The 19,051-nt window shown below is 29.6% G+C and overlaps 1 protein-coding gene across 1 annotated transcript in view; it reads right to left on the reverse strand.

The window, feature by feature from the left end:
- Window positions 1-14,501, reverse strand: part of LOC107438053 (GRAM domain-containing protein 4) — a 33,138-nt gene extending 18,637 nt beyond the window's left edge. Inside the window, exons 1-8 of the mRNA XM_016050214.3 lie at window positions 14,290-14,501; window positions 10,319-10,480; window positions 9,054-9,168; window positions 8,375-8,525; window positions 5,662-5,801; window positions 4,325-4,523; window positions 3,064-3,089; window positions 1,775-1,866 (exon numbers count right to left, since the gene is read on the reverse strand). Coding sequence (XP_015905700.1) covers window positions 1,775-1,866; window positions 3,064-3,089; window positions 4,325-4,523; window positions 5,662-5,801; window positions 8,375-8,525; window positions 9,054-9,168; window positions 10,319-10,447 — 852 coding nt within the window. The 5' untranslated portion in view covers window positions 10,448-10,480; window positions 14,290-14,501. The remainder of the gene's footprint in view (window positions 1-1,774; window positions 1,867-3,063; window positions 3,090-4,324; window positions 4,524-5,661; window positions 5,802-8,374; window positions 8,526-9,053; window positions 9,169-10,318; window positions 10,481-14,289) is intronic.
- Between the last annotated feature and the right edge of the window lie 4,550 nt (window positions 14,502-19,051).

Below are 19,051 nucleotides of genomic sequence, written 5' to 3' on the forward strand. Positions count from 1 at the left end.
TTTCCATGCACATAGATTTCAGTCCATCTAATGAATTCAAATGAACATCAGTTACATTTGGTAATGTTGCAACAAAATCTTGCAAAGTGTTAATTAGCAATATGGCATTCTCGGGTGAAATTTGAGTCCTGTTTTGAGAACAGTCAGCTGCTTCTTCCTCATCACTTTGATCACCCGGGATAACTTCTGCTAAAATCTCTTCATCACTTGCACCACTGAAAACCAACACATCATTATCTAAATTTAAAAATTCATCTGCGTTAAATAGAAATGATGTATTAGATGATCTTTGGAAATCACTGACAATCGAATTTAAGCCTGCCACACATTTTTCTTCTTCATCAGTGATTTCAGTAAGCTCAGTTTCTGCGTTTCCGTTGCTTTTATCCTCAAAGAAAGAAGCTTTCTTCCAACAATTTTGGATGGTGGATTGTGTCAATGAATTCCACCCTCCGGAAATCCAATCACATGCATTTTTTACATCAACTGCATAAGGATTTGGGAGTTTATTATCCAGATTATAAACAACGTTCTGAACTAATCTTTTTCGATAGTATCCTTTGAAACATTTTATTATTCCCAAATCTAATGGCTGTAGAATCGACGTGCAATTTGGGGGAAAATAAAACAATTTTATATTTTTCAAACTTGGAGGATTGTTGTGAGGAGTGCAGTTGTCAACTAAGAGAGCTATTTTTTTCTTCTTTCTTTTCATCTCCTTATCCACATCAAGCAGCCAGTTGTTAAATATTTCTTCTGTCATCCAGGCTCTTTTGTTTGCCTTGTAGTCAACTGGTAAACTTTTCACATTCTTAAAACATCTAGGTTTAGCGTATTTGCCTATAACGAACGGCTTCAGTTTATCGGTTCCAGTACTGTTTGCACAAAGTAGAACAGTTAACCTCTGTTTTGATTTTTTACCGCCTTTACAATTTTCTCCCTTAAATGCCATTGTTTTATCTGGCATGAGCTGATAAAATAAGCCAGTTTCATCAGCATTTCTGACGAAGCTCTCTCCCTCCTACAATACCTCTTCACCCATTTCTACTGCTCTAATTTCCCCTAAAAGTGGCATTTTTTCTCAGAAACAACGAAAGAATATTACATACAAAGGAGATGAAAAAAAAAAAATTTTTTGTTATCTCACATTTAAGCTCGATGGGGAGTCGTTTTCCAACGGTAGAAAAATCGGAATAGAACTATCAACTATCAAAAGAGGAAAAATTATCGTTGTAGACATGTTTAACTGAAAAGTGGTTATCGCTATAAACAGGTTAAAAATTCATTGAGTAAATAGGAATTTCACCGGGACCTCAAGGAAATATCGCTGTAGACAGGTTTATCGTTATAGACAGTATCGTTACACACATGTTTCACTGCAGTTTTTTCTTAAATTTCAGAAGGTCGGGGCTGCATATTGACTATTGGGGAGCTGCTAGTAGTGCATTCATATCTAAGATCAGTCCTTTGCTTAGTTATGAGGAAAATATCCCAATAATATTAAGTTTGCAAACTCTACATAATTGTTACAGAGAAATGTCTCAATGCTGTGCCTTTTATGTTTACTAGTTTTGTAGGTAATATGTTAATGATTATGAAAGAAGCCCATTTTGTTGAAAATTAAAAATAAAAAAAATCTAATTGTTTTAGTAACATTCAAGTCATTACTTTAAAGGGTCATTAATAAATATCAAAATTCATTTGACAACATAGCATGTAAAAACAGCTATACAAAACTTAGCTTAAATAATTCAGTACGCAATAGTAAACTTACAAAAAATGCTAACAATGTTGTTCCCGGTGAATTCCATCGTAGCAACGATACGAAGCTATCAGCAAGAGAAGAGACAGGTTTTGTAGCATTGGCTAAAAAAGAATTTCAATGTTACGCACAAATATAAACCTAAAATTTATTCTAATCCATATGCAAATTAAAGTAGTACAAAATCATATCAAACTAGGTTAATGGTACTTTTTCATTCAATTTTCAAATGCATTGCAAATTAAAATATTATTTTAATTGCATAACTAACCAAAATTAATTTTTCTGATTCGAATATTAACTTTCTGAAAATCAGTCCCAGTTCATTGCAAATTTTTAAATGCAGGCTTTCTTGTACAAAAAAAAACCTGTTTTCCCCACCTTATTTAAGAGCAAAGAAAATTTAGTACAATTTTTACCCAGAGACTCTATGTTTGGATATTTAACATGACACTAGATAAAAGTTTAGGTTACCACGAGAGTAGAATTATTTACAAAATGAGCCAAAACTTTTGACTTTTCAGCTGTACCATTTAGCAAATTCTATTAAAAAGAATTTCCAAAAATATAATAATAATCATGAGAATATAGTGATATCACATCAAACAAGTTGAGGTATCTGAGCATATTGCTCGAGAGATATTTCAGATGAAATAGGGTATAAGTCGGGAAATGCAATCCTGGCACCGCAGGATCACAAAACCAATGTCTGCAGAAGTAGTCCTGAAGAATTATCACTTCAATCTCGCAGGAAAACCAATTTTAATCTTTTAAGATGATTGATATATTTTATTGATGCCTGAATTCAACAATTCTCAACATTGATGTAAAATTGGCAAGAACCGCCATTGAACAGTCGCCCCAATTTTAAGTTTATGACTCCCAATGTTCAACTCTGTAACCTTGCTATTTTGAACCCAATCCAGAAGGCAAGGAAAATCCTGAATCAAGTATTGGGAGAAATTTACTTTTGAGGAGCACTTTTCGATAGAACTAACCAGAACTTGTGAGAGGAAAAAAACAAAATCCCCTATGGTTAGCCTGGCAGCAAGGGAACTCTAACACATAATCCATCTACCATTGAGAATATTTTATGCCATCACTATGGTCAGTGCAAGCCAGGTGAAGAATTAATATCGACCAGCCGCCAGGATTCGAACCCAGGTCACCTCATTGAGAGGCGAGCGCTCTATCCCTTGAGCCACCACAGAATGGTAAGATTGAAAAAATGTGATTTAGCACTATTTTGCCTCAAGCCTTTCATTTATTCAGTATCAAAAAGTAAAAGAAATTATACTTACTAAATCGCACTAAGTTGTCTTTAAGCCTAAAAAATAGAAATTTTAAAAAAAAGACTTAATAATATTAATAAAACTAGATCTATTAATAGAAAATAGTAAAAGTTTTAACAAGGATAATTAAATTAAAATATGCATGAAAATAAAAACTTTTAAGACAGCAAAATATTTAAATTGAAGACTTGTAATTCATAAAAGTAAATACAAAATGTGTCCTTTCATGAAAATTGACGAAGTTCATATCGAATAATAATTTTACTGAAAGCAATTAATTTTTACCAACGAGTTTTAGCACATCATAACTAATATATATTACGAAAGGATAGAGATTTAGACCTTTTAGATGTTATTGGAAACAGGTATTAGATACTTTAGAGCTAATTTAAAGTTTCCTGGTTGTTACACCCTTTTAAGAGACAATTATAAAAGCAAAACAGAGAGAAACCACACAATCCTACAGATATTGTTGGTCTTGCTGACAAATAAATTTTCAGTTTGAGAGCTGCCTGTGATTGAGACTGTGCTTCTCAATCCCTCACAGCAAAGTGAAACATATCGAAGTGGATGCAAAGAAGAAATAAGAACATTACACTTTTCATTTTTAAATATACTTAAAACTTCTAAGAGATGAACTTGCTTTTGGAATTAATAATTAGTCCTTTAATGCATTTTATGCTCACTGATTTTAAGTATTATGTAATTATGCGCCTTTTTTAATAAAACTAATTCATAATTATTATTTGAGACATGATAAAAATGGAAGCAATCGCAATTAAAGAATAATTGCATCTGAGAACAAAAAAGAAATTCCCTACAAATAACTGAAAATCTTACTTTGTAGTGAAGCAATTTTTTATTAAAAAAAGATTTTGCACTTCTACATAACTAGTTAGCATTGTAATTAAGTAGTAGGAAATACTTGTTAATTTTATTAGAATTGTAAACTGCAGAAGAAATAAAATAAATGATGAAGTACATTTTTTTCCCTTTAAGTATAAACCTTAGCTGATAAATACAAAACTTTGCGCACCAAGAAAATGTTGACCAGGTTCCACTGAGAAAACTACTACTAATGAATCTTAAGAGAGAAAATTAAACACCCTAACCATATCAATATCAAAATTATTATCTTAATGGTGCATTTTAAAAAATTATAAATTTTTTATGCTTAAAATATTTTTCTCTAAACCGATAAAATTTCTCGAATAAATAAAATGAATATACAACTGTTATAAATAGAAGGCAATAAAGAAATAGCGCTCACTTGCGAACTGTCAAAGGATCTCCTTCAGAATCATCTTCAGCGCTATCATCATCATCAACAACAGGCTCAGAAAAGTCTTCAACTAATTCAGAAAATTGAGAAGTCACCCATGCACGAAAACGGCCATATAGACCTCGCGGTCTTTCAACCGAAGGAAAAGGAACTGCTTCACCTTGCACTGGTGTGAGCTCAGTGACAACTAATAATAGTTTAAAAATCAAAATACATTTTAAATAAAATAACTTTTCACAGTACAGGGTATCTGCTATGTTTTAGATTTTCAAATCCATAGCTTTTCATGACTTTACCATGACTAATTCCAAGAACTTTTCATGACTTAACAAAGTTATACGAAAACAACACAAACCAAATTTTAAAAAAAACATTACAATAACAGTAATTGAATTGATAGGTATAACGAAAACTGTTATACTCTGCATCTTCATATTTACAGATTTTAAATTTAAAAAAACAGAGTAAAGAAAGAGTTGAAGCAATAAAATAGCTTAAAAAAATATGAAAGCAATTAAATTTTTTCCCTTTTCCTCTGCAAAATTATATTCTAAAGATACTTTTTTTTTGTTCATCGGAAAGGAAAGAAATACTCCTGATTCTTCAGTTCTCATTTCAGAATAAAAAAACTCGCCAATGACTGGCTTGCTTTAGCTAGAATTTTAAATTGATAAAATAAAAATGAAAAAAATTCTGAAATCACAGAAGTTAAAAAGATAACTCGGTCTAGAAACAATGTTTTTACTTTCATTTTTTGAAAGAGCGCCATAATTTTTAAAGAAGATGATAAAAACAATTTATATTTTTATAAAACATGACTATGAGTGGAGATTTTGTTACAAATTCAGATATTTGGAACACCATGAAATTGGGGGGGAGGGGTAAAATCCATTTTGAAAATTAGATTTTTCAGTGACCTAAATCCATGACTTTCCACGATTTTTTTTAAGAAATAGTTAAAATCATGACATTTCATGGCAAATTTTGTTCAATACCAAAATTCATGAATTTCCATGATTTTTCATGACTTTCCAAGGGCGCGGATACCCTGTAATGTACAATAATCAAAACAATAGTTATCATTGCATAAATATATTTAAAATTAATAAGTTATTTAAAGAAAATTATGTTTAGATAGTTCTCTATGCATTAATAAAGTAAGTATAATTCTTTTTCTGTCTAAAGAGGACCCTTTACTTATTTACTACCTTAACAACATACTCATAATGTATACTAAAACCCCTATGATTTAGGATACTGTATAACTTAAAAGTGTGCTTCATCTAAATTTCACAACACAATAAATTAAACCTTAAGACCCATACTTTCTCCTTCTTCAGTTTCCTTAACAACATCAGCTGCTTCTTCTTTTTCAGGAGTAACAGTTGTCCCTGATCCTTCCCCAATATCAGGCAATTTAGATTTTTCAGGCGTATGTTTTTCTTTACGGGCAAATCTTCTTAACCTCAAAATAAAGACAAAATCAAGCTTAAATAAACTTTTAATTAAGTTAAACACAACCGAAATCAACTATTCAAATGTACTATAAAGCAACAATAAATTATATTTTCTTTTTAAAAGTTAAAATAACAAAATATAGACAGTATATATACAATACAATAATAGATAAAAAAAATATGCAAGAAGTATCTAATGATTTACAAATTTCTGCTATTCCAAATCATCTAATAAAAAAAAGTTCAACTTATTTTTCTAAAGAAAAAAATATTAATCCTTTTCAATAAAACATAAATATTTATTAAGTTTACGCTAAAATAATATCCATTTAAATCTATTTCGATATATATACTTCCTATCAAAAGAAACATTTTAATTTTTAATTATAAACAAAAACTTATTTTAAGACAGCAAAAACATTAGCACTTTACTATTATTGTTCATTTATTTAATGTTAGTAAAAAAGATATTTTGTCAAAGAAAAATTATTTCAGATAAAAACCAAATACCGTTGAAAAATTTAAAAAAATTTAAGATCACATGTTATTTAAAACATAATGAATTCAAATTATTGAAACCATTTAACCCCTTTAATGTACTTCAAATAAAAGTAATTTTCAAGTAAGTTTGCCCTAAAAGCCATATATGAATAACTTTAAAAGCATCACAAACTTTTTACATTACGGACATCGTGTTAGTCACATTAGGGAAAAGTTTGTACCTCAAAGCATTAACAATTTCTAGAAATCTAATGATGACACTAACATTGCCTTCATTTTTAATTATGTCCTTAACTAATACATTTTCATCACAACAAAAGTTAACATACAAATTGTTGAATTACGTGGAAAAAAGAGAATTTCATCAATTTAGAGTCCTCTACCTTCGCCATCTTAAATTTCTAATTCGTGTTTCCTCGATATTTTCTGTACTAGACAAACTTTTGGTGATGTAGAATTTTTAGGCAGCACAATCATTTCAAAAAAGGTTAAAAATAAAAGGGTTGCCTTATTAGATTAGGAGAAATAGTGTGCGATAATTTCAACAACTTCAATGATTTTTTTTATCAAAATTTTAAAGCAATAAAATGATGTGATTCAAGGTTTTGAGTAAGTAATTTAAGGCTACACATTTCTCAGTTTTTAGAATTTTTAAAATCTAATCTTATTACGGTTTAAATTGATGAAAAGCAATTTCAATGATGCTAAAAATTTTCGATAACATTAATTGCATAAAATTAATGATACGTATCAAAAGTCTAAAAACTAAAGTCTGTGAAACATTTAAACATATTTCAGAAATTGTTGATTGTAGGCATAATTTTATGAGAAAAAATCAAAAGAGAGTCTAAAATACTGCATGCTTTCTATCTCAAATTCTGATTATGTGACGGACATATGCATCAAAAGATGCTGAAAAATAAAGTAAAATGAAAAGATTACAAGCAAATTTAGAATTTTCCCTCCCTTTTGACAGTTGAGTTGGGTTGAGAGAGGAAGGGCCTAATAAAAATAAATTTCGTTTTCATTTTCTGGATATAAATTTATAAATCAATTCAACTGAATTTAGACATAGAAGAGAAGATTTTTAAATGTTTCAGTGATTAGAAAATGTATCACTGGACATTACTGGAACAAAATTTGCTGTAACTTTGGCCAGAATAAATATACTACCCACCTCCTAATACCAGTTAAGTATTATTAAGTATCAACAAGAACATCTCTAGAATATGAATATGATTATAATTGCCAAAATTGAAAATTAAGTCATGAAAATCCTCGCAAAGTATAAGCAACACTACATTTGACTACTTGATAGGTCACAGATTTTCAACACTACGTTTGACTAGTTGACATCACAGGTTTTCAAGAGACATTTATTGTCCTTGAAAATAGATAGAAAAAAATTGACTAATTTTCAGGGGGGGGGAGAAGTTTAATAAACAAAACAAACAAAAAAACTTAATTTTCATCACACACTATTTTATTACTTTAGGAGCAAAAGCAGTGTTTTTGTTAAAAATAACACAATCCATATTTTATGGGGGAAAAATAGTTCCTAATGCAAGGATCAAATTAGAATGAACATAACAAAAAATTTACGGAATGAAATTATATTTTTCAAAACTTTTTTTTTTCTAGAATTACAGCACATGTTACTAAAAAAATAAAATAAATTATTTGCTGCCATTATTTATCGGATGGTTAACCTCATAAAACTAAGCAAAGGTGCGGCTAGTAGTTTAACTTCAAAATAAGACAGAGTTTACTACTTCCAAATTATTTCTATGTCTAAGTTTAAAAAAACATGACACGTTATACTTGTACAATTTAATTGCAATATTAATTGTGCTATTTACCATTTAATTCCTAAATCCATTTGACTTTAGCTGAAAACATAAGAAACTGGAGATAGCACTTAAAACATAACCTTTATACATTATTTATGTTGTGATATTAATTTTCGTAAGTTGATTTTCGACTCAGGACCTTTTAGAACTTATAAAAAACAGAAGAGTCTTATGAACAGTAAAATTACTAGTAATTTTAAATAAAAAATATTGCTATGAAAATTACATACCTAGGTGATTTGCTGCTTAAAGAGCTTGTTTCTTTTGTTTCTTTATCATGCAATTTCTCAGACAACACCCTATAACGTTCGCGTTCTTTTTCAAGCTGTTTCATTAGCTGTTCAGCCACATTTTGACTTTTTAAATCTTTTATTTCATTAACTATAAGAAGGAAAAAGTAATATTACAAACCTTACAGAAAGAAAATATTATTACTAAATAACATTTAAATGTTGGGAGTTTTAATCCAATTGTAATCAATTTGAATACTTGTTATAATAATGATTTAAATAAATCTTAGTTGTAAATGATAGCTCTAAATCACTGTTGTGATAAGGTTTCCCTTATAATTTTAGATAAAAGAAAATAACTAAAGCTATTATTAATTATTCATAAAGAACAATTCAAAAAAATTCTCAACATATCAATATAGGACTTGTTTTTCATTGATTCAGTATGAATTTAAACTATTGTGAACAGATTTATGTTTAGTTCTATGATTATAGGAAAAACACTTGCATATGCATGTTTACATTTTAGATTATTAAAAGAATTTTGCAACATATTTTAAGAACGTGTGTACAAAAAATTTTCAACATTTTCTTTAATAAAAAAGTAAGTAATTAAGAAAATCTGAAAACAATTGAGTCACACTTTATATTTGAAAATCTTTAAAGGAATAAACTTTACCTAACTGCTGGTTCTCAAGCATAATTTGAACAAACTGTTCTTGTAGCTGGGCAAGCTGAGATTCATAGCATGCAGAGCACGACTCTTGATTTGGTAATTTATCAGGATGTGGGCACTAAAAATATATATATAAAAAAAGAGTTACAAAACATTCTGTTTTTACATTACTCAAAATGTAAAAACTATTAAATTTAATATTATTTTACAGATAAAAGAAATAGTAACACAAACTGCAGGAAGTATTTTCAATTTCTACATGGGAAATGTTGGAATAAATTATCTATTATCATTTCTAAGATGCCTGAATTTATAAAAAAGTTATTACCATTTCACACAAAAGAATTATTAAATAAGAAATGAGCAGCAATAAGATTTGACATTAAATAAAGATTTGACATTGCTCCAAATTATTGATCAAAGAAATAATGGTCTAGTAATTTAAATAAATAAAAAGTAACGTATATTTTCCAAAGTTATAAAATATTCTAGTAATATTATCCTCACCAATCCCTCCGTATACAGTTGGTGCACAATTTCACAACTCTTGCGGTCCAAACGGAAAAAGGATTATAACGTCAAGTTGGTATATTGTGAGTTCGCAAAACTATTGAAAATATTTACTCATGACTAATAAATACTGAACTTATCTTGACAAAACCAACGAAACTGACAGAATAATTGATAGTAACAATTTTTTCGTGTATTTAATATAATGGGCAAATCATATTGAATATAATATGCAATTCCAAGATGACTGGTGTTCCATATTGATGACTTTTATATTAGCAACAAGATGTTTCTTGTAAATTACGCTATTTTGTATTGGAAATTTCCAAAACTTATAATTTGTTCCCAAAAAGTATCAATAAGTAACAATACTACAAAACACTTCGTGAAAAAAAAATAATAACACATTCTGAAAAAGTGTGACCTATGAATATATTGCCCTAAGCCTTTCAGGTATTAGTGTCATTGTGTTGAATAATTTATACTTTGTTTTCTAGTTTGTAAACCCACTGGTTAAAAGCACCAAAAAATAATAAATAAAAATTAAATCAAAAGCTATTCACAGTGGTAAGTATCTTTCTTCCTTTTTACTCACTATATATGTACTGACTATTGTTGGAACATAAGTGGTAGGTTCTTAAATAAAATGTCAAATGGTTAAAACAAAACGAGATAAGAAAGAGAATTTAGGCAATCATAGATTTTTTAACAAAATGTTTAAGATTCTATGACATATCATCAAAAATTAAACACTTTACTTCATCCGGCATTTCCTCGAGGAGTCGTTCCTCTGAAGGGTATGTATGAAGAATAGTAGGAGTAGGCATAATATCTATATCAGGTTTTTCAGATCGAAATTTAGATTTTATAGCTTGTCGTAGTGACATTCCTCTTGATAAGCTATAGTCTATAGTATCAACCTGAAACACCACATAAAATTAAATTAACAATCCATGAAATAGTAGGCTAAGAAATAGTATTACATAAACAAAACAGTATTATTTTAGAATAGATGAATAAAAAAAAAGAATAAATTATAAAAAAAAAATCACTTTCATTTAGCAAGGTAATATAATGAAAAAAATTTCATGTTCTGCTTTTTTTATAAAACTTAAAATTGAAGATCATGAAGGAAGAATGGTTTATGTCCTTTAAAGCCGATTCAGAAAAAAGAAGAAAAAAAACTATTTTGCACACGGAAAGGAAGGCCTTTCCCACAGTAAGGCCCGTTTTCTAAGGGGTAGGGGGTAATAATAATCTAGGTGTTATAACTCTAGGGGAAAAGCGATTTATTTATTAAAGCTTAGTAATCCTCAAAAAGCAACAGAAGGTAAACATTTTTGTAAATAATGGACATAAACCATTCATTCCCCTTGGTCTTTAATTATAAATTATACATATTATGATGTAATTTTGTTTTTATAGATCACTTCATCTGTTCGTTATAATCATACAAAGAATTCGTAGCATATTGCAATTCCGAGCAAATTCAGAACAATTTATAGGAATAAAGAACAAACTGTTCAACTTCCTTGGTCTTCAATTATAAATTAGATATAATATTTTGATGTAATTTTGTTTTAATTGATCACTTCAATATCTGTTAATCACAATCATACAAAAAAATTCAAAGCACATGCCTTACCTTGTAAATGTGTCTAAATGTGTCTAAAATGTAAGTTACCTTGTGCTTCTTCTCATCTTTATTTTTACTTACTTGACCATTATCAATATTATCCTTAGCACAACCATTACATACTTTTTATTACATTGCTAGAATGGCTTTCCTTAAATAAAATAAAAAATGGGTGAATCGTGAATTCCTGTTATGAATATTTTAGAGACCACTTCCAATAAATGAAATCTGTCCTTAAGTTATGCTTTGACTACCAACAAGTATCAATCAAATAAACTCAAAAGATGAAATTGTTGATGACAACTCCAGAATAATGTATGACTTTTGTTAATCATAATAAAAAAAGTTTAGTTTAGAATAAAAATAAATAAATATATTTAGATTTTGAATGCAAGTTTTAACGTAAAGGCTTAATTCACAAATTTATACATGTTTAAAGTTAGGTGCCCAAATACATAATAGAGTACATAGTCTCATAATCCGACGTCTGTTTACCGGAAGGGTCTATTTTCCAGACACTTTTTAAAAATCAAAATAAACAAAACTCTTTTCGAAATAAAAATTTTTTTACACTCATGAGTTGTTAAAAAAAAAAAAGAAGTATGCAGGGATGAGAATCCTTCGCTATTTCGCACTCTACTTTATCATTTTTCTCAAACTTCTAACTTTTGCTAGATTTTAATCTGATTTCCGCTACAATATGAAGAAAAAAAATAGATGACAAAACTGGGCAGCACAAAAAATTCTTGTATTTTTTTCTCAAGTCGATGTTTAAAAGGATTATTACCACCAAAATCAGAGTGCGGAAAAATTTCACAATTTGAAAAAACTGAGATGAAATTTTCCCGACTAAAGCATCATTAAGTGATGTTAAGTCATTAAGTGATATTAAGTCATTAAGTGATTCTCCAAAAGTGCGATTTGAAATTCGCAGATCATAATCATATTTTTAAAAAATGAAATCGAAATTTTAAAAACTAAGTAGAAATCCCAAATTGATGAAAATTAGATTAACAAAGCCATGTGAACAATAAAATCATCACAAATCATGGGCATCAAAAACTAATTCTAAAGAAATGCATGATTTGAAATTCTCCGTATAAAATAATGTAGCATTAAACAACTATGAATCTATTAAGAAACATGAAAGATGACATAATGGATCTCAATTTGTTTCTATAAAAATAAATACATTATGCATATTAATATTTTTTTACAGTGTGATAATAAAAATAATATTATAAATTAATATTTGATCTGTAATTAAAACATAAATTTTCACTTAAAGTAAATATAAAATTACATTATCAATATTACATAAAAAGAAACTAAATTATCCTTTGCACAACAAAATTGTGTAAATTATGGATCCCACTTCAATTTTCAATTTACTTTTTCTCAAAAAAAAGATTGCTAAGTATCTTAAAACAGCATTAGTAAATTGTTATTTTTATTATTTCAAGAAATACCCTTTAACATGGTAAGTAATAAAATAGAATGGACAGATTAAAAAAGCAATTTTTTTAGCATAAATCAAGTATTGAGGTCTAATATGGGCTCCCGTAAAAACAACACATTAGAAGTACTATGTCTAATAGCTATCTACCTGTTATCGCTTATTTCAAAAATATACCTAGATACATTCAACAAAATATACATTCAACAAAGAATAATAACAAAAGAAAAAGGGGGTTGAGAGATTTCCGTATCGTAATCTGTGGTATAATAATTGCCAAGTCTTGGAAACTTCCGGGCAGTGGCCCGCAAGAAACTAAAAAAAAAAAACATCACAGAAAGGGACCAACAAGAACTGTATAACTTGCAGCCACCCCCGGGCAAACATCTACATGAGATTCTTTTTTTAAATTTGAAAGTTTAAAATCTATTTGGCACCTTGGCGATTGTAGTTGGTGCGCCAGATCACGATACGCAAATATACCCAAGCGCTTCATGCAAAAAGTGTGTGAGGGGGTCATACTATTATTCTACTAGTCAGATGATGACGTGACTACAATTTTGAAATCTTTCCAAATAAATAACTACAAAATCCCTTCAAATATTTTTTACCATATTTATAATGACTTAAAGACAGAACCATAGCTATTCATATGCCATTTTTAAAAACTGCCTAATAAGAATTGGAGAATGAAATGGGCTACAAGTGGCAAATTGCAGAACTCTTAACCTATAGCATGTGGATATTCTAAGGAGTAGCAAGTACGATTTTTTCTGTTTTGATTTTTACTGATTAAAAATTTTTAAGCTTGGAAACAATTTGGAACTCAGTACTGCATTAAAGGTAATGCTAAATGTAAGCATCATGAAAATATTAAAATGCATTTTTTATTTTCTAAGTGCCAAATATAATATGGGAGTAGATAACACCGTAGTACATTTACATATATCTGTATTAAGAACAAGAGAAATGGGGGTTAGGCTCTAGAGATGGAGCCTGTCTTCCACCCAGTTTGATTATTTGAGCGTTGTAATAGTGAACAAATAAATTTTAATGTATTTATGGTAATCTTCCATTTTGCTATTTTATTTTAAACAGACATCACCAAAAAATAAAATTTTTAATAAAAATTTGAATTTACACTAATTTGGTGACTTTGCATTGTAAACTTTATCCGTTGTTGTCCGTTGAAATGTAAAAGTACCAAATTTATTTTTATATAGAAAAAATAAAAGAAATTTAGAATAAATTTGAAGAATTTTTAAAACTAGAAATTACATTCCAAACATTTTTCAAAAAACGACTGAATAATCGCCGAATATTGATAATTTCCAAGCAGCAGTACGTGAGAAGCTAAAGAAACTCAAAGAAGGGGACCAACTTGAAAGGTAAAACTTGCAGCCATCCCCGGGCAAGATTGATGGTATGATGACAAGTGCAAATTTTGACAAATATAAATAAAAAATATAGACAATGTTTATAATTAAAGAACGTATAATTTATATTAACTATAAAATGAATTTAATTCGTTGATGAAATTTATTAAAAGGTGCAACGTACTTTTTTAATCTGAAATGAAAACACTTTTTCACATAAACAAATTATGAATGAACAGTTTAATAAACATAACATTTTACCTTTTTCTCACAAGTGAAAAACTAAATTAAACTTGATAGTCTACTAAAAAGTTCTATCATTATCCTGGAGGGCAGAACATACATGTTTAAATATAAGAATAAAAATCAAAATTGTTACTTAGTTGTTGCTTAAAATGCACAAAATCAAATCATCTCCCAGCTGAGATACTGAGCACTGAGCAGAAGTAATTACTAAAAATGAAAACAAAAACAAAAAGTGATGCCAAAAAACTTTAGAGTAATGACCATAATGGAAAAATTTCGAAAACAGACTTTATTTCACTGAGCCGTTGTTTCAAAGCTAGTTAATCAATTTAAAAAAACGATGATATTCTTAAAATGATTTATGACACCAAACATTTCAAATAAAATAGTCCAAAAATGATATGGTGAAGCAAGAAAATTTTAAAAACAATGGATGGTGTTTTCTACACTAGAGAACGCTGCAAGCTCCATACCGCCTATACTTCCGGGTTAATGTTTCTGGTGTATTTTACAGCCATTTGGTTCACAACGTGATCATTGTGTTTTGAGATTCTTGCAAACGTGGTATTTGATTACTTGTACTGACAATACTTGTGTTTACAATGCCTAACACTAACGTAAGATGGTGCACAGCTTACAACAAGAACAAACAGTAATAAACAAATTGAAGAGGCGAAATCAGGACTGCCAAAAAAACTAATTATTCAAAATCGAGCAACCATGTCACTTTTTTTTAACAATGTACCTATAAATAACTAAAGCAAATTTTCTCTTCAAACTCACCAGAATACAGCAGATTTTAGCTCAGAAATAATCTAATTTACTTCTTTTATTGGAAACAAAATTATCCGTTTGAAAATATTACCTCACAGAATAAGCTGTAGTAAGCAGTTGCAAACTTTCTAGCCGGTACTAGAGCAGGAGTTGAGTTCGAGATCGTTTACATTTATATTGAAAACACCATCCACGCCATTTGAGGAGAGACCGGTTTCATGCCTTTGGCACTTCTCCCTTCCCTCTCCTCATCTTTTCAGTTGTATAGGAATGTATTGCGATATTTTCCCTTCTTATTTAATAAAAATATTTTTTTTAAGTTTCCGTGATGCTTTTCTTTAGAATCATGTTTAACGTAGTTTTCAGTTCCATATAGTTTTCCAACTTAAAATATTTTAATCTATATGAAAATCAAGAGAGAAACTAACGTACTTCCTTCCTCTATGACTCTCCATACGCTTATGGGAAAAGCATGCGAATTGTTGCCATATTTTGCTCTACGCCACCTGCAGCCCATTTCGATCGCCAATATTGTCAAACAAACCAGCAGCTGGCAAATGGTCTACAGGTAGCATTGAGGAGAACTCTCTACCTATGGCAATACTTCACATACTTTCACCATCAGCGTGTGGAGAGTCATAGAAGAAGGAAGTACGTAAGTTTCGATCTTGATTTTAAAATATTTTAAGTTAGGAAATTATATGGAATTGAAAACTGCATTAAAAATAGTTCTAAAAGAAAGCGTCATGGAAATTTTAAAAAATACTTTTAACAATTAAATACGAAAAATATTAAGAAAAGGAAAAATATCGTAGTACATTCCTATACAACTGAAAAAGGGAGGAGAGAGAAGGGCTAAAGGCATGAAACCGGCTTCTCCCCTGATGGCGCATTCCAGCGTTGCTATCGCCTCTGTATGTCCTCAAAACACAAAGTTATAATTAATAAACTGGTAAAAGTTTCTAAATCAAAAACCCTTTAATTTTCATTTTAATTGAAATAGTTATGAGTAACAAAACAATAGTAATATCCTTAGATTATTTGACGGAGAGTGTATATGGACGAGAGGTATAGTCGGGGAAATAGCGAGAATTCAAATCGTGTCAACACGCTGCATGCATCTAAAGAGCCAGAAAAAATATGGACGGCATTTAATAGCATTCGATCGTCGACATTTAATAGCATTCTTGAATTACGTGGCCTGGTTTTTCACCCAAATTTCTATGCATTGAATTCGCATATATTGATATGTGAAAGAGGCTCTACAGAACGAAGCAGACCCTGCTCTGCAAACATGTGTGAAAGTTGCTTTATTGTGCTATCTGAAAAAAAACTTGTTTTAGAAAAATTAGGTGTTGCATTAATTTCAGAAAAGAATTATTATACCCCAATTTATTAAAACCGATACAAGTAAAAGCAGACATTTTGAGAAAACAAATCTACTATTTAGCTATCACGAGCACTCTTCCCGACTGAAATTCCAACTTGTTTGACGTTATGGATGGCGTTTTTACCACTAGGGAAAGCTGCAAACTCTTGAATGCCTATACTTCTGGATTTCTGTTTCCGTTACATTTTGAAGCCATTTGGCTCACAAAGTGATCATTGTGTTTTGAGATTCTTTTGAATAGTAGTTCTAGCATACGTTGGGTCTCACAACATACTGTTCAGCTATCACGAGCACTCTTCCGGATTGAAAATCAATGCTTATAATGGATAATACTAGATTAAATTGAACAAATGTCAATGAATATTCCAATTACCCTTTAGCTTAGAAAAGTACATGCAAGACTGCAAAAAGGAACTACCTGCATCTGAATAAATCCCATTTGCGTCTGTTGAAGTGATGAATGCCCTTCCTCCCCCAAGTCACAAAATTCTAGCATTTGACAACTTTATACACTGAACCATCATATTTGAAATGGTAAACGAAAAAAGGTTCCAATCAACATTTTTAAATAAAATTTTAATTTCTCAGAGAAAGTTGTTCTTGTTCATTTACGTTGCACTAAAGCTGCACAATGGGCTTTTGGCGACGGTCTGGGAAACGTCCCTGAGGATGAACCGAAGACGTGCCATCAAAATTTTGATCCTCTGGAGAAGGGATGGCACCCAAGCGACCTGCACGCGAAGTCGATCATTTTACGGTAGAACAGTTTAACGAGGATCAATACTGCACACCCATTCACAAGTAGTACACACGATGTATGTCAGCATGCACATACAATTTATGAAAGTATGTAAGCAAACGTACATGAGTGTACAGGTGCCCATACAATGTATATATACCACACCATTGGGACCCTTCGGACATTGGAAAACAATGAAACCATATTTTGCCTCCTCGTGGGCCAATTTGTCTAGAATTATTTCCATTGGTAGGATTGTATAGTATGTTAAAATATAGTATCCTGTCGAGATTGAAAATTATAGGTTAATATTAAGGGTATATATGAGGTCATTTGACAGGGTTTATACAGAGATCAGAAGAAATCCAAGGAGTTCAAAATGTTAAGGACTTATCAAAAATTTTGTGTAAAAGATAACTAGACAGTTTTTTTTAAAAAAATTAAAAAGCAGTTATTATTAGAAACTTGCAAAAATGTTTATTTTGCATATTTTTTTCTAGCTCTTTTGAAATAAATTTTGTCATAGTCTAACTTCATCAAGAAAAATAAAATAAAATCATCACTTCTACACACAAGTACATTTACATTTTCCAGTTTCAAATATTTTAATAAATCTTGTTTAAGTACAAAAGTTAAAGATTACCATAAAAAACTGACCAATCTTTTATTTTCAAAAAATCTAAGGCATTTTATACACACAAAAAAAAAATTAAAATCATGGTAAATTATTAATTAAGTTTGCTTGTAACAAGTAAAATTAAAATTATTTACTGTTATTTTTTTCTTCTAACTCTTTCGATTAAAATTTTCTTTTCTTTTAAAGTTTTTCTTAAACTATTATATTTTGACAGCTAAGTCAAATGCCCATACAATGTATATAATACATTTAGTTTCCAGTCTGTATGCACCCTGTTTATATACATAGTATGAGCAAAAATTTCGCTATTTTTAAGCTATTATTCGCTCTTATAAAAAGAAAAATAATAATTTAAGGAATATTCTATTTACGTTACAATATTGAAAAAAAAATGATGAAAGATAATTTTTTAAATATTGACCCTTAACCCGGTTTGAACACTGGATCCGTGGGTCTAGTAATTTGTTGCTTCCTATCACGTAACACAAATACATGTAACACAAATTGCTATAAGCTACAATTATTACAGATGTTATCTTTAAAATAGGTTACTTGTTGAACAGTCTATATTTAAATTTAAAACAATGGCTAACACTAATAAAAAAATTACTTGTTTTTGTGCATTGTAGAACGTATTAATGTGACCTTCCTCGTGCTTTGAACTATCTGCATCCCAAATTTCACCGCTTCTGGTAGAATGGTTTAAGAGTCTATAAAGGACACACACAGACAGACCTTCATTTTTACATATATAAATAGATCAAAATAAAGTTAATCTTCAATAATGGCAATTTAATTAAAAGCAATCTTGTTTGAATTTGGTGTTTTAGTTTTTTAAATTCATGTATTCTGAAAATGGATTATTGATTAAGGTAGATTCTGCATACTATATTCTGAAGATCTCGTTTATATCAAGTAGGGTTAGTGTAAAATTAGTTAATTATTTGAAATTCTATTATACATAAACCTAATATGACCTATTAAGGTGATTATGGGCTTGTTAGCATAAATATTACTAGAAAAAGGTGGTATGATCTGGACAGCACAGTCTAATTACATAATTAAGAAATTATACGACAAGGGAATGATTCAAATTGCATAGTTATTTTGTTCACCACTTCATTTCAAATAACCACTAACTGTCAGATGTCTTGACTTTTAATAGCACAAATGGTGCAAAATAAAAATCTTCGGGAAACCCCTTAATTCATACTTAAAACAAGACTACACATATAAA

This window comes from Parasteatoda tepidariorum, chromosome 2 (genome assembly GCF_043381705.1).
Source record: "Parasteatoda tepidariorum isolate YZ-2023 chromosome 2, CAS_Ptep_4.0, whole genome shotgun sequence".
Classification (NCBI taxonomy): domain Eukaryota; kingdom Metazoa; phylum Arthropoda; class Arachnida; order Araneae; family Theridiidae; genus Parasteatoda; species Parasteatoda tepidariorum.